Source organism: Anomaloglossus baeobatrachus, chromosome 5 (assembly GCF_048569485.1).
Source record: "Anomaloglossus baeobatrachus isolate aAnoBae1 chromosome 5, aAnoBae1.hap1, whole genome shotgun sequence".
NCBI classification, from domain to species: domain Eukaryota; kingdom Metazoa; phylum Chordata; class Amphibia; order Anura; family Aromobatidae; genus Anomaloglossus; species Anomaloglossus baeobatrachus.
In genome coordinates this window covers 598,257,561-598,274,540 of record NC_134357.1, presented here as the reverse complement: position 1 = coordinate 598,274,540, position 16,980 = coordinate 598,257,561, and the positions used below count along the sequence as shown (strand labels likewise).

General features: G+C 47.9%; 2 protein-coding genes across 2 annotated transcripts in view; one reads left to right on the top strand and one right to left on the bottom strand.

Annotated features, from left to right (window-relative positions):
- Window positions 1-473: 473 nt before the first annotated feature.
- Window positions 474-1,923, bottom strand: LOC142313184 (uncharacterized; the record flags this gene model as incomplete). Its single annotated transcript, XM_075352169.1, has 3 exons — window positions 474-623; window positions 1,150-1,363; window positions 1,685-1,923. Coding segments are annotated over 3 exons (603 nt in total), but the record flags the coding sequence as incomplete, so codon positions are not given.
- Window positions 1,924-3,606: 1,683 nt separating this feature from the next.
- Window positions 3,607-16,980, top strand: part of RAB11FIP4 (RAB11 family interacting protein 4) — a 64,902-nt gene continuing 51,528 nt past the window's right edge. Inside the window, 1 exon segment of the mRNA XM_075351532.1 lies at window positions 3,607-3,860. Within this exon segment, the coding sequence (XP_075207647.1) occupies window positions 3,708-3,860 (153 nt within the window). The 5' untranslated portion in view covers window positions 3,607-3,707.

Here is a 16,980-nt window from a genome sequence, read left to right as displayed (position 1 = left end):
CTGTCCCTGCCTCTTTCATTCTGTTGCCCTCTCCTCTCACTCCTTTGCTCCCTGTCTCCTCACTTTCTCTTGCTCTCCTTTGCTGTCTCCCCTCCCTCTCGTTCACTCTGTTGTCTTCTTCTTGATCTCCCTCTCTCCTTCTCCCTCTGTCTCCCTCTTTCTCTTATTTGCCCTCCTGCCCTCTCTTTCGCTCTGTTGTTTTTCTTCTCGATCTCCTTCTCTCCTCTCTCTTTCTCTTCTTATCTGTCCCTCCCTCTCCTCTTTCGCTCTGTTGATTTCTCCTCTCTCTCCTTCACTCCCTGTCTCCCTCTCTTTTTCTTGCTCTTCTTTGCTGTCCCTCCCTCTCATTCGCTCTGTTGTTTTCTCCTCTCTTTCTGTCTCCCTCTTTTTCTTGCTCTTCTTTGCTGTCCCTCCCTCCCTCCCTCTCTTTCGCTCTGTTGATTTCTCATCACTCTCCTCCTCTCTGTCCCCCTCTTTTTCTTTTCTTCTCTTCTCTGTCCGTCCCTCTCTTTTGCTCTGTTGATTTCTCCTTCACTCCCTGTCTCCCTCTCTTTTTCTTGCTCTTCTTCGCTGTCCCTCCCTCTCATTCGCTCTGTTGTTTTCTCTCTTTCTGTCTCCCTCTTTTTCTTGCTCTTCGCTGTCCCTCCCTCCCTCTCTTTTCGCTCTGTTTTTTTTCTTCTTGATCTCCTTTCCTCTCTCTTTCTCTTTTTCGCTGTCCCTCCATCTTTTTCTTGTTTATTTCTCCTTGCTCTCCTTCTCTTGGTCCCCCTCTTTTTCTCTTCTTTGTCCCTCCCTCTCTTTCGGTCTGTTGATTTCTCCTCTCTCTCCTTCCCTCCCTGTCTCCCTCTCTTTTTCTTGCTCTTCTTTGCTGTCCCTCCCTCTCATTCGCTGTGTTGTTTTCTCCTCCCTGTCTCCCTCTTTTTCTTGCTCTTCTTCGCTGTCCCTCCCTCCCGCTCTTTCGCTCTGTTGTTTTTCTTCTCGATCTCCTTTCCTCTCTCTTTCTCTTTTTCTCTGTCCCTCCCTCTTTTTCTTGTTGATTTCTCCTTGCTCTCCTTCTCTCTGTCCCCCCCTTTTTCTTTTCTTTGTCCCTCCCTCTCTTTCGGTCTGTTGATTTCTCCTCTCTCTCCTTCACTCCCTGTCTCCCTCTCTTTTTCTTGCTCTTCTTCGCTGTCCCTCCCTCTCATTCGCTCTGTTGTTTTCTGCTCTCCTTCTGTCTCCCTCTCTTTTTCTTGCTCTTCTTTGCTGTCTCTCCCTCTCTTTCGCTCTGTTGTTTTTCTTCTCGATCTCCTTCTTTCCTCTCTCTTTCTCTTTTTCTCTGTCCCTCCCTCTTTTTCTTGTTGATTTCTCCTTGCTCTCCTTCTCTCTGTCCCCCCCTTTTTCTTTTCTTTGTCCCTCCCTCTCTTTCGGTCTGTTGATTTCTCCTCTCTCTCCTTCACTCCCTGTCTCCCTCTCTTTTTCTTGCTCTTCTTCGCTGTCCCTCCCTCTCATTCGCTCTGTTGTTTTCTGCTCTCCTTCTGTCTCCCTCTCTTTTTCTTGCTCTTCTTTGCTGTCTCTCCCTCTCTTTCGCTCTGTTGTTTTTCTTCTCGATCTCCTTCTTTCCTCTCTCTTTCTCTTTTTCTCTGTCCCTCCCTCTCTTTCGCCCTATTGATTTCTCCTCTCTCTCCTTCACTCCCTGTCTCCCTCTCTTTTTCTTGCTCTTCTTCGCTGTCCCTCCCTCTCATTCGCTCTGTTGTTTTCTGCTCTCCTTCTGTCTCCCTCTCTTTTTCTTGCTCTTCTTTGCTGTCTCTCCCTCTCATTCGCTCTGTTGTTTTCTGCTCTCTGTCTCCCTCTCTTGCTCTTCTTCGCTGTCCCTCTCTCCCTCTCTTTCGCTCTGTTGTTTTTCTTCTCGATCTCCTTCTTTCCTCTCTCTTTCTCTTTTTCTCTGTCCCTCCCTCTCTTTCGCTCTGTTGATTTCTCCTCTCTCTCCTTCACTCCGTCTCCCTCTCTTTTTCTTGCTCTTCTTCGCTGTCCCTCCCTCTCATTCGCTTTGTTGTTTTCTGCTCTCCTTCTGTCTCCCTCTCTTTCTCTTCTTCGCTGTTCCTCTCATTCAAGCTGTTGTCTCCTTCTCTCTCTGTCCCCCTCTTTTTCGCTGTCCCTCCCTCTTTCGCTCTGTTGATTTCTCCTTGCTCTCCTTCTCTCTGTCCCCCTCTCTCTTTCTCTTTTTCTCTGTCCCTCCCTCTCTTTCGCTCTGTTGATTTCTCCTCTCTCTCCTTCACTCCCTGTCTCCCTCTCTTTTTCTTGCTCTTCTTCGCTGTCCCTCCCTCTCATTCGCTCTGTTGTTTTCTGCTCTCCTTCTGTCTCCCTCTCTTTCTCTTCTTCGCTGTCCCTCTCTCCCTCTCTTTCGCTCTGTTGTTTTTCTTCTCGATCTCCTTCTTTCCTCTCTCTTTCTCTTTTTCTCTGTCCCTCCCTCTCTTTCGCTCTGTTGATTTCTCCTCTCTCTCCTTCACTCCCTGTCTCCCTCTCTTTTTCTTGCTCTTCTTCGCTGTCCCTCCCTCTCATTCGCTCTGTTGTTTTCTGCTCTCCTTCTGTCTCCCTCTCTTTCTCTTCTTCGCTGTCCCTCTCTCCCTCTCTTTCGCTCTGTTGTTTTTCTTCTCGATCTCCTTCTTTCCTCTCTCTTTCTCTTTTTCTCTGTCCCTCCCTCTCTTTCGCTCTGTTGATTTCTCCTCTCTCTCCTTCACTCCCTGTCTCCCTCTCTTTTTCTTGCTCTTCTTCGCTGTCCCTCCCTCTCATTCGCTCTGTTGTTTTCTGCTCTCCTTCTGTCTCCCTCTCTTTCTCTTCTTCGCTGTCCCTCTCTCCCTCTCTTTCGCTCTGTTGTTTTTCTTCTCGATCTCCTTCTTTCCTCTCTCTTTCTCTTTTTCTTTGTCCCTCCCTCTCTTTCGGTCTGTTGATTTCTCCTCTCTCTCCTTCACTCCCTGTCTCCCTCTCTTTCTCTTCTTCGCTGTCCCTCCCTCTCATTCGCTCTGTTGTTTTCTGCTCTCCTTCTGTCTCCCTCTCTTTCTCTTCTTCGCTGTCCCTCTCTCCCTCTCTTTCGCTCTGTTGTTTTTCTTCTCGATCTCCTTCTTTCCTCTCTCTTTCTCTTTTTCTCTGTCCCTCCCTCTCTTTCGCTCTGTTGATTTCTCCTCTCTCTCCTTCTGTCTCCCTCTCTTTCTCTTCTTCGCTGTCCCTCCCTCTCATTCGCTCTGTTGTTTTCTGCTCTCCTTCTGTCTCCCTCTCTTTCTCTTCTTCGCTGTCCCTCTCTCCCTCTCTTTCGCTCTGTTGTTTTTCTTCTCGATCTCCTTCTTTCCTCTCTCTTTCTCTTTTTCTCTGTCCCTCCCTCTCTTTCGGTCTGTTGATTTCTCCTCTCTCTCCTTCCCTCCCTGTCTCCCTCTCTTTTTCTTGCTCTTCTTCGCTGTCCCTCCCTCTCATTCGCTCTGTTGTTTTCTGCTCTCCTTCTGTCTCCCTCTCTTTCTCTTCTTCGCTGTTCCTCTCATTCAAGCTGTTGTCTCCTTCTCTCTCTGTCCCCCTCTTTTTCTCTGTCCCTCCCTTTTTCTCTGATTTCTCCCTCCCTCTCTTTTTCTCTCTTGTCTGCTCTCCCTCCCTCTCTTTTCTCCTTTTCCTCCTCCTCTGGCTTTGTGTTATTGAGGGGATGATGATGGCGGCAGCATCTGGCAGCCTGTGGTAGCCCCCTGATGGACGGCGGGCGGCTGGTGGTGCAGGGTGAGGTGCAGCCCTTGCTCCACAGGCTGCGCCAGGTGTTTGACGTATGTGATGAGGACGCTGATGGCTTCATCCGGGTGGACGATTTCCTAGATCTGGGGCAGCAGTTTGCTCAGGGAGCTGAGGTGGGTGAAGATCCGCAGGTGCCCCCTTCCCCCGGGGAGCGGAATTAACCCCTTATTCTGATTGATATAATTCCCCAATCTAATTGTTAGTAATATTTGGTCGGATGCGGCTGAGGGGGAACTACAAGTCTCAGCAGTTTTCATCCTCGCAGAGGCTAGGGGTTGTAGTCACATTTCATCTTCCACTCATTGCTATATTAGGACAGAGCGGCTATAAATGGTGGCAATCAGGAAAGGTGACAGTAGATACAGCGATGTGCCCTCCCCTCTATGTACAGCTGTATACAGTGTGTGAGTATATATATATATATATATATATATACAGTACATATATATATATATAGCGGGTATATAACCACCTGTAACGGCACTGCCTCTAATAACCATGGGTCCGGGCGATGCACGACAATGCGTCATGTGACCCCATCTATATTACATGAGTTTATTCATAGTGTCCTCTGCAAAACCAAAAGACCCTCAGACACAGGACATGGGGGCCACATCCACCACACCCCCATTACTAAGTACAGATCTCCAGACTGGACACAGGACATGGGGGCGACATACACCACACCCCCATTACTAAGGACAGCTCTCCAGACTGGACACAGGACATGGGGGAGACATACACCACACCCCCATTACTAAGGACAGCTCTCCAGACTGGACACAGGACATGGGGGCCACATCCACCACACCCCCATTACTAAGTACAGATCTCCAGACTGGACACAGGACATGGGGGCAACATACACCACACCCCCATTACTAAGGACAGCTCTCCAGACTGGCCACAGGACATGGGGGCGACATACACCACACCCCCATTACTAAGGACAGCTCTCCAGACTGGACACAGGACATGGGGGCGACATACACCACACCCCCATTACTAAGGACAGATCTCCAGACTGGACACAGGACATGGGGGCCACATACACCACACCCCCATTACTAAGGACAGCTCTCCAGACTGGACACAGGACATGGGGTAGACATACACCACACCCCCATTACTAAGGACAGCTCTCCAGACTGGCCACAGGACATGGGGGCGACATACACCACACCCCCATTACTAAGGACAGCTCTCCAGACTGGCCACAGGACATGGGGGCGACATACACCACACCCCCATTACTAAGGACAGCTCTCCAGACTGGACACAGGACATGGGGGCGACATACACCACACCCCCATTACTAAGGACAGCTCACCAGACTGGACACAGGACATGGGGGCGACATACACCACACCCCCATTACTAAGGACAGCTCTCCAGACTGGACACAGGACATGGGGGCCACATCCACCACACCCCCATTACTAAGGACAGCTCTCCAGACTGGACACAGGACATGGGGGCGACATACACCACACCCCCATTACTAAGAACAGATCTCCAGACTGGACACAGGACATGGGGGAGACATACACCACACCCCCATTACTAAGGACAGATCTCCAGACTGGACACAGGACATGGGGTAGACATACACCACACCCCCATTACTAAGGGCAGATCTCCAGACTGGACACAGGACATGGGGGCGACATACACCACACCCCCATTACTAAGTACAGATCTCCAGACTGGACACAGGACATGGGGTAGACATACACCACACCCCCGTTACTAAGGGCAGATCTCCAGACTGGACACAGGACATGGGGGTCACATCCACCACACCCCCATTACTAAGTACAGATCTCCAGACTGGACACAGGACATGGGGGCGACATACACCACACCCCCATTACTAAGGACAGCTCTCCAGACTGGACACAGGACATGGGGGCCACATACACCACACCCCCATTACTAAGGACAGCTCTCCAGACTGGACACAGGACATGGGGGCCACATCCACCACACCCCCATTACTAAGAACAGATCTCCAGACTGGACACAGGACATGGGGGAGACATACACCACACCCCCATTACTAAGGACAGCTCTCCAGACTGGACACAGGACATGGGGTAGACATACACCACACCCCCATTACTAAGTACAGATCTCCAGACTGGACACAGGACATGGGGTAGACATACACCACACCCCCATTACTAAGGACAGATCTCCAGACTGGACACAGGACATGGGGGCCACATACACCACACCCCCAATACTAAGTACAGATCTCCAGACTGGACACAGGACATGGGGGCGACATACACCACACCGCCATTACTAAGGACAGATCTCCAGACTGGACACAGGACATGGGGGCGACATACACCACACCGCCATTACTAAGGACAGCTCTCCAGACTGGACACAGGACATGGGGGCGACATACACCACACCCCCATTACTAAGGACAGCTCTCCAGACTGGACACAGGACATGGGGGCCACATCCACCACACCCCCATTACTAAGGACAGATCTCCAGACTGGACACAGGACATGGGGGCGACATACACCACACCCCCATTACTAAGTACAGCTCTCCAGACTGGACACAGGACATGGGGGCCACATCCACCACACCCCCATTACTAAGGACAGATCTCCAGACTGGACACAGGACATGGCGGCCACATCCACCACACCGCCATTACTAAGGACAGCTCTCCAGACTGGACACAGGACATGGGGGCGACATACACCACACCCCCATTACTAAGTACAGCTCTCCAGACTGGACACAGGACATGGGGGCGACATACACCACACCCCCATTACTAAGGACAGATATCCAGACTGGACACAGGACATGGGGGCCACATCCACCACATCCCCATTACTAAGGACAGATCTCCAGACTGGACACAGGACATGGGGGCCACATCCACCACACCGCCATTACTAAGGACAGCTCTCCAGACTGGACACAGGACATGGGGGCCACATACACCACACCCCCATTACTAAGGACAGATCTCCAGACTGGACACAGGACATGGGGGCCACATACACCACACCCCCATTACTAAGGACAGATCTCCAGACTGGACACAGGACATGGAAGTGACATACACCACACCCCCATTACTAAGGACAGCTCTCCAGACTGGACACAGGACATGGGGGAGACATACACCACACCCCCATTACTAAGGACAGATCTCCAGACTGGACACAGGACATGGGGGCCACATACACCACACCCCCATTACTAAGGACAGCTCTCCAGACTGGACACAGGACATGGGGGCCACATCCACCACACCCCCATTACTAAGGACAGATCTCCAGACTGGACACAGGACATGGGGGCCACATACACCACACCCCCACTACTAAGGACAGATCTCCAGACTGGACACAGGACATGGGGCCACATCCACCACACCCCCATTACTAAGGACAGCTCTCCAGACTGGACACAGGACATGGGGGCCACATACACCACACCCCCATTACTAAGGACAGCTCTCCAGACTGGACACAGGACATGGGGGCAACATACACCACACCCCCATTACTAAGGACAGATCTCCAGACTGGACACAGGACATGGGGGCAACATACACCACACCCCCATTACTAAGGACAGATCTCCAGACTGGACACAGGACATGGGGGCCACATACACCACACCCCCATTACTAAGGACAGATCTCCAGACTGGACACAGGACATGGGGGCAACATACACCACACCCCCATTACTAAGGACAGCTCTCCAGACTGGACACAGGACATGGGGGCGACATACACCACACCCCCATTACTAAGGACAGATCTCCAGACTGGACACAGGACATGGGGGCCACATCCACCACACCCCCATTACTAAGGACAGATCTCCAGACTGGACACAGGACATGGGGCAACATACACCACACCCCCATTACTAAGGACAGATCTCCAGACTGGACACAGGACATGGGGCGACATACACCACACCGCCATTACTAAGTACAGCTCTCCAGACTGGACACAGGACATGGGGGCCACATCCACCACATCCCCATTACTAAGGACAGATCTCCAGACTGGACACAGGACATGGGGGCCACATCCACCACACCCCCATTACTAAGGACAGCTCTCCAGACTGGACACAGGACATGGGGGTGACATACACCACACCCCCATTACTAAGGACAGCTCTCCAGACTGGACACAGGACATGGGGTAGACATACACCACACCCCCGTTACTAAGGGCAGATCTCCAGACTGGACACAGGACATGGGGGCGACATACACCACACCCCCATTACTAAGGACAGCTCTCCAGACTGGACACAGGACATGGGGGCGACATACACCACACCCCCATTACTAAGGACAGATATCCAGACTGGCCACAGGACATGGGGGCGACATACACCACATCCCCATTACTAAGGACAGATCTCCAGACTGGACACAGGACATGGGGGCCACATCCACCACACCCCCATTACTAAGGACAGATCTCCAGACTGGACACAGGACATGGGGGCCACATCCACCACACCCCCATTACTAAGAACAGATCTCCAGACTGGACACAGGACATGGGGGTGACATACACCACACCGCCATTACTAAGTACAGATCTCCAGACTGGACACAGGACATGGGGGCCACATCCACCACATCCCCATTACTAAGGACAGATCTCCAGACTGGCGGAGCCGGCCGCACCCTTGCTGGCGCTTGTGTGGTCAGTGGAACATCTCATCCTCCTCGTGTTCTCCTGACTATCCCCGCGGAATCACTGAGAGCAAGAGTAGGAATATTCATACCACCATCAAGAAAACATGCAACCCGAAATATGGGAGAAAGAAGGAACCTAACTGTGGAGGAAGGATAGCCCTAACTAGGGATAAAGGATAACCCTAACTAGGGAAGAAGGATAACCCTAACTAGAGAGAAAGGATAGCCCTAATGATAGAGAAAGGATAATCCTAACCAGTGAAGACCTATAACCCTAACCAGAGAGGAAGGATAACCTTAACTAGAGAGAAAGGATAACCCTAACTAGGGATGAAGGATATCCCTGACAGTGAGGACATATAACCCTAACTAGAGAGGAAGGATAAACCTAACTCGGGATGAAGGATAACCCTATCTAGAGACAAAGGTATAACCTTAACTAGAGAGGAAGCATAACCCTAACTAGGGTTAAAGAATAACGCTGACTAGTGACAAAGAATAGCCTTAAATAGAGAGGAAGGATAACCCTAAGTAGGGAGGAAGGATAACCATAACTAGAGAATAAGGATAACCCTAACTAGGGAGGAAGGATAAACCTAACTAGGGAAGAAGGATAACCCTAACTAGGGAGGAAGGATAACCCTAACTAGAGAGGTAGGATAACTCTAACTAGAGAAGAAGGATAACCCTAACTAGGGAGGAAGGATAACCCTAACTAGGGAGGAAGGATAAACCTAACTAGAGAGGAAGGATAACCCTAACTAGAGAGGAACGGTTACCCTAACTAGAGAGGAAAGATAAGCCTAACTCTAGTGGAAGGATAACTCTGATTAGAGAGGAAGGATAACCCTATCAGGGGAGGAAGGATAACCCTAACTAGAAAGGACGAATAATCCAAATGGGAGGAAGGAGAACACTAACTATAAAGAAAGGATAACACTAACTAGAGAGGAAGGATAACCGTACTAGAGATGAAGGTTAACCCTAACTAGAGAGAAAGGATAACCCTAACTGTGGAGGAAGGATAGACCTAACTATGGATAAAGGATAATCCTAACTAGTCAGTAAGGATAACCCTAACTGTAAAGGAAGGATAGACCTAACTATGAATAAAGGATAATTCTAACTAGGAAAGAATGATGACCCTAACTAAAGAGAAAGGATAACCCTAACTCTGGAGGAAGGATAACCATAATGATAGAAAAAGGATAATCCTAACTAGTGTAGACATATAACCATAACCAGAGAGGAAGGATAACCCTAACTAGGGATGAAGGATATCCTTGACAGTGAGGACGTATATCCCTAACTAGAGAGGAAGAATAAACCTAACTCGGGATGAAGGATAACCCCATCTAGAGACAAAGGTATAACCTTTACTAGAGAGAAAGCATAACCCTAACTAGGGGTAAAGAATAACGCTGACTAGTGAGGAAGGATAGCCTTAAATAGAGAGGCAGGATAACCCTAACTAGAGAGGAAGGATAACCATAACTAGAGAAGAAAGATAACCCTAACTAGGGAGGAATGATAAACCTAACTACAGAAGAAGGATAACCCTAACTAGGGAGGAAGGATAACCATAACTAAAGAAGGATAGCCCTAACTAGGGAGGAAGGATAACACCAACTAGGGAAGAAGGATAACCCTTACTAGAGAGGAAGGATAACATTGGTTAGAGAGGAAGGATAACCCTAACTATACAGGAAGGATAACCCTAACTAAAGATGAAGGATAACCCTAACTAGAGATGAAGGATAACCCTAACTATAGAGAAAGGATAACCCTAACTAAAGATGAAGGATAACCCTAACTAGAGAGGAGCGGTTACCCTAACTAGAGTGGAATTGTCACGGGGTTCTTCTCCCATATCACACAATCAACAGAGCGAGAGATGGCTGTACAATCCAAAGAGCATTTATTCCAAGCAAGTCAAATGGTCCATAAAATAATCCACAAAACAGAGGGTAAAATTAGTCCAGTAACACAAATATAGTCCGGTAAGCGATAAATATCCAGGTCTCTCTCTGAGAAGTCTCAGCTTCTCCCAGAGGATCAATCCTTCTCACTTCAAGTGTTCAACAGAGTGCCCAATTCTTCAGGAAAGCAGAGAGTTTAGGTGGCTCTCATGCCCCCTCCCCCGACTTAGGAACAAAAGCTTGTCAGTGGAGGAATAAAACCTGCAAATGGGACAATGTACACATAAGGAATACAGAATGGTCAGTGAACCACGCCCAAACATTAACCCACACAAAATGGTACACAATCCACAATATTCCACCATCACAACCTCTCCCCCTTCTGAATAAGTGAGTACACCATGAGGTCTACACAGACCTCTGGCCACCTCACTTAAGTCCATGTTGCTCAGCTGTGGATACTCTATGGTTCTTCTTGCCGGGACAGTCCATCAGCATTCTGGTGTTGGCTTCCACGCTTGTATTGGATGGAAAAGCTGTGGATAGTCCCTTGTACAGCGGTAGGGTTGGAAGGACAAGATTTCCTTTATGTCCTCCTTCACTCAAACTGTGTTTCCTGCACCCACAAATCGACATTGTAGATCTCCCACATCATTTCCTAGGAGAATATCTGCAGGCAGCCGCTCATCACCGCAACCACACATTGCTTGACTCCAAAGTCCAGATCTGCAGTCGCCTTTGGGCTATTCCTCTTTTGTCCTCCAGCCAATTCAATAACAATCCCTGGTCCATGATGCATCGCCTCTGGCCGAACCACCCGGGGATCAGCTATTGTGAGAAATGCCCCGGACTCACAAAATCCAGTGACTCTCTGTCCATCCGGCACAACCTCCTGTAAATGCTTACTTTGATGGTAAGAGGAACTCGGGGCTGTGGCTCACACCCCATAAACCCCTAGTGGCCGACCACGAGTGTCTGAGTCATTAGGTAAGGTCATCAGCTTGAAGGGGTGAGAACTGTTCCCACCTTGTATTTGGCTGTAGAGAACAAGCAGGTCGATATGGTGCAAAGTCATTGCTCAATTGACCAGCAGGGCAAGTGTTTTGCAGATGCCCAGGCTGCCCACATCGATAACATCTCCTCTGCGTCGTACTCCTTTCAATGTGCATTCTGGAGAAGGAAATAGGAGAACCCGGCGACAAAGGCCGGAGGCCATACACTCCAACAGGGGCATCTATGGTGCAGGGGTCAGCGGTACACTCCAGCGGAGGTGGTGGTAACTCTTCCTCAGACCAGATGGACTGCACAAAATGCACCGGACGAGGTGGGGGTGCGTGGGGGTCCCTCCCAGTCCTTGTGGGACAACTGGATTGCAGGTGCCTAGGTTGTCTACACCCATAACATCTCTTCTCTGTGATTCCCCCAGGGCATGGTCGGAACTGTTGGGGCCCAGAATTGTGAGCTGTGGCTGTCATCGTCCTGCAGCCGCGTGGAGGGGCAGATATAACTGGAGGGGGCCGGGGTGCAGGAGCAGGCTGTGGCTTATTGTCCAGAAGCCTCCTCCATTGTGGTCGATAGTAAGGGCCTCATCATCCAGGGCAGCAGCTCCATCCAAGGTGCACGGCGTGCGCTCTCTGACCCTTTCCCGTATTTCTGAGGGACACTTGTAAAGAAATTGTTCTATAAGAAATACCTGTATAACGTCTTCCACAGTGAAGCTGTCTTCCGCTTCCAGCCATCTCCGACATGCCTGGGACATCTTATGGGCATACATCCTAAAAGATCCCCCCGTGGTGCATGGGAGGTCTCGGAACTGTGCCCTATGTGAGTCTGGGGTGATGGCATGGTAATCCAGGATAGTCCGCTTTACAATGTTGTAATCCCGGTTCTGCTGTGAGTCAATGGTGTGATAAGCCTCTGCCAGGCTCCGTTCAGGAGTCCCACTAACAAACGCATCCAGCCAGAGTGGGGAACCTCCATCACAGCACACTGGTGCTCAAAGTCCTTGAAGAACCCTTCCACATCTCCGGAAGCCTCATCACATGGCTTGAAGTCCACCTGGATAATCCGTGCAGGCTCCCGGATCGCTGGGTTTACACGCCAACTCAGATTACTCCCTCTGTCGGACTCCATTTCTTCTTGTCTCCGCTGTGCTCGGCGAGCAGCCTCCTCCTTATACTGCTGAGATACACCGGGGCCAAGAGCTGCCATCTCTTCTTCATACCACACCAACCACTGGCTTTTTGGGGCAGGGATCCCCGTCCCCACCAGTAGATCAATTAAGGCCTTTATACTTAGTCCCTGGTAGCTCAGGCCCAGATCTCTGGCTCTCTCCTGTAGACTGGATGCGGTCCAGTCTCTGTACTCACTCTGTTGGTGGATCTCCATTGGGCTGTGCTCTGTTGATCCCACCGCTGCCACCAGTTGTGACAGGGTCCTTCTCCCATATCACACAATCAACAGAGCGAGAGATGGATGAACAATCCAAAGAGCATTTATGTCAAGCAAATCAAATGGTCCATAACATAATCCACAAAACAGAGGGTAAAATTAGTAAAGAAACACAAATATAGTCCGGTAACCGATAAATATCCAGGTCTCTCTGAGAAGTCTCAGCTTCTCCCAGAGGATCAATCCTTCTCACTTCAAGTTCTCAACAGACTGACTGAATCTCCCAGGTAAGCAGAGAGTTTAGGTGGATCTCATGCCCCCTCCCCCGACTTAGGAACAAAAGCCCGGCAGAGGAGGGATTAAACCTGCAAATCGGACAATGTACACACAAGGAATACAGAATGGACAGTGAACCACATCCAAACATTAACCCACACAAAATGGTACACAATCCACAATATTCCACCATCACAGGAAGGATAACCCTAACTCTAGTGGATGGATAACTCTGATTAGAGAGGAAGGATTACCCTAACTAGAAAGGAAGGATAACCCTATTGGGGGAGGAAGGATAATCCTGACTAGAACGGAAGAATAATCCAAATGGGAGGAAGGATCATACTAAGGAGGAAGGATAACCCTAACTATAAAGAAAGGATAACACTAACTAGAGAGGAAGGATAACCCTAACTAGAGATGAAGGATAACCCTAACTATAGAGGAAGGATAACCCTAACTATAGAGGAAGGATAACTCTGATTAGAGAGGAAGAATAACCCTAACTATAGAGGAAGGATAACTCTGATTAGAGAGGAAGAATAACCCTAACTAGAGCGGAAGAATAATCAAAACGGGAGGAAGGATCATACTAAGGAGGAAGGATAACCCTAACTATAAAGAAAGGATAACACTAACTAGAGAGGAAGGATAACCCTAACTAGAGATGAAGGATAACCCTAACTATAGAGGAAGGATAACTCTGATTAGAGAGGAAGAATAACCCTAACTATAGAGGAAGGATAACTCTGATTAGAGAGGAAGAATAACCCTAACTAGAGCGGAAGAATAATCAAAACGGGAGGAAGGATCATACTTAGGAGGAAGGAGAACCCTAACTATAAAGAAAGGATAACACTAACTAGTAAGGAAGGATAACTCTAATTAGAGAGGAAGGATAACCCTAACTAAGGAGGAAGGAAAACTCAAACTATGGAGAAAGGTAACCCTAATTATAGAGGAAGGATGACCCTAACTAGAGAGGAAGGGTAAGCCTAACTAAAGAGCAAGGATAACCCTAACAAGAGAGGAAGGATAACCGTAACTAGGGAGAAAGGAAAGCCCTAACTATGCAGAAAGGTAACCATATCTAGAGGAAGCATGACACTAACAGGAGAGGAAGGATAACTTTAACAAGGAAGGAATGATAACCCCAACTAGAAAGGAAGGCTATCCCTAACTAGAGAGAAAGGATAACCCTAACTAGAGATAAAGAATAAAACATACTAGGGAGGAAAGATAACCCTAACTAAAGACGAAGAATAACTCTAACCAGAGAGAAAGGATAACCCTAACTAGAGAAGGATAACCCTAACTGTGGAGGAAGGATAGACCTAACTAGGGATAAAAGATAATTCTAACTAGGGAAGAAGGATAACCCTAACTAGAGAGAAAGGATAACCCTAACTAGAGATAAAGGATAACACTGAGTAGTGAGGAAAGATAACCCTAACTAGAGAGCAAGGATAACCCTAACTGTGGAGGAAGGATAACCATAACGATAGAGAAAGCATAATCCTAAGTAGTGAAGACATATAACCCTAACTAGAGAGGAAAGATAACCTTAACTAGAGATCAAGGATAACTTTAACTTGGGATGAAGGATATCCCTGACAGTGAGGACATATAACCCTAATTAGAGAGGAAGGATAAACCTAATTAGGAATGAAGGATAACCCAGACTAAATACAAAGGTATAACTTTAACTAGAGAGGAAGCATAACCCTAACTAGGGGTAAAGGATAACACTGACTAGTGAGGAAGGATAGCCTTAAATAGAGAGGAAGGATAACCCTAACTAGAGAGGAAGGATAACCCTAACTAGGGAGGAAGGATAACCCTAACTAGAGAGGAAGGATAACCCTAACTAGGGAGGAAGGATAACCCTAACTAGAGAGGAAGGATAACCCTAACTAGAGAGGAAGAATACCCCTAACTAGAGAGGAAGGATAACCCTAACTAGAGAGGAAGGATGACCCTAACTAGGGAGGAAGGATAACCCTAACTAGAGACAAAGGTATAACCTTTACTAGAGAGGAAGCATAACCCTAACTAGAGATAAAGGATAACCCTAACTAGAGATAAAGGATAACCCTAACTAGAGAAGAAGGATAACCCTAACTGTTGAGGTAGGATAGACCTAACTAGGGATAAAGGATAATTCTAACTAGGGAAGAAGGATAACCCTAACTAGAGAAGAAGGATAACCCTAACTAGAGAAGAAGGATAACCCTAACTAGAGAAGAAGGAAAACCCTAACTAGAGAGGAAGGATAACCCTAACTAGAGAGGAAGGATAATCAAACTAGAAAGGAACAAGAGAGAATAGAGAAGCAGGAAACCCTAACTAGGAGGAAGGTGAACACTAACAGGGGAGGATGAATAACCCTAACTAGAGAGGAAGGATAAATCTAACTAGAGAGGAACAATAACCTTAACTAGCGAAGCAGAAAACCTTAACCAGGAGGAAGGATAACCCTAACTAGGAAGGAAGGATAACCCTAACTAGAGAGCAAGGATAACCCTCACTGGAGAGGAAGAATAACCTTAACTAGATAAGCATGAAACCCTAACTAAGAGGAAGGATAACACTAACAGGGGAGGAAGGACTCTAACCCCAGCTAGGGAAGAAGGATAACCCTTACTAGAGAGGAAGGATAACCCTGATTAGAGTGGAAGGATAACCCTAACTATAGAGGAAGGATAACCCTAACTATAGAGGAACGATAACCCTAACTATAGAGAAAGGATAACCCTAACTAAAGATGAAGGATAACCCTAACTAGAGACGAAGGATAACCCTAACTATAGAGGAAGGATAACCCTAATTAGAGAGGAAGGATTACCCTAACTAGAGAGGAAGGATAACCCTATCAGGGGAGGAAGGATAAACCTAACTAGAGCGGAAGAATAATCAAAACGGGAGGAAGGATCATACTAAGGAGGAAGGAAAGCCCTAAGGATAACCCTAACTGGAGATGAGGAAAAACCTTACTAGAAAGGAAGGGAAACCCAAACTAAGGAGGAAGGATAACCCAAACTATGGATAAAGGCAACCCTAACTATAGAGGAAGGATGACCCTAACTAGAGAGGAAGGGTAAGGCTAACAGGGGAGGAAGGATAACACTAACTGAAGAGAAAGGATAACCCTAACAAGAGAGGAAGGAAAGCCCTAACTATGCAGAAAGGTAACCATACTATAGAGGAAAGATAACCCTAACAGGAGAGGAAGGATAACTTTAACAAGGAAGGAATGATAACCCTAACTAGAAAGGAAGGCTATCCTGTGGAGGAAGGATACACCTAACTAAGGATAAAGGATAATTCTAACTAGGGAAGAATGATAACCCTAACTAGAGAGAAAGGATAACCCTAACTAGAGAGGAAGGATAACCCTAAGTAAGGAAGAAGGATAACCTTAACTAGTGATGAAGGTAACCTTAACTGGAGATGAAGGATAACCCTAAGGAGATAGTATAACTCTAACAAGGGAGGAAGGACAACCCTAACTAGTAAGACAGAATAACCCAAACTATGGAGGAAGAATAGCCCTTATAGGGGAGGAAGCATAAGCCTAACAGATGAGGAAGAATAATTCTAATTAGAGAGGAGATAGCCCTAACTAAAGAGAAAGGATAACCCTAACAAGGGAGGAAGGATAACCCTAACTAGAGAGGAAGGAAAACCCTAACTAGAGGAAGGATAACCCTAATTAAGGAGGAAGGAGAACCCTAACAAAGGAGGAAGGATAACCCTAGCTAGAGAGGAAGGACAACCCTAACTAGTAAGACAGAATAACCCAAACTATGGAGGAAGAATAGCCCTTATAGGGGAGGAAGCATAAGCCTAACAGATGACGAAGAATAATTCTAATTAGAGAGGAGATAGCCCTAACTAAAGAGAAAGGATAACCCTAACAAGGGAGGAAGGATAACCA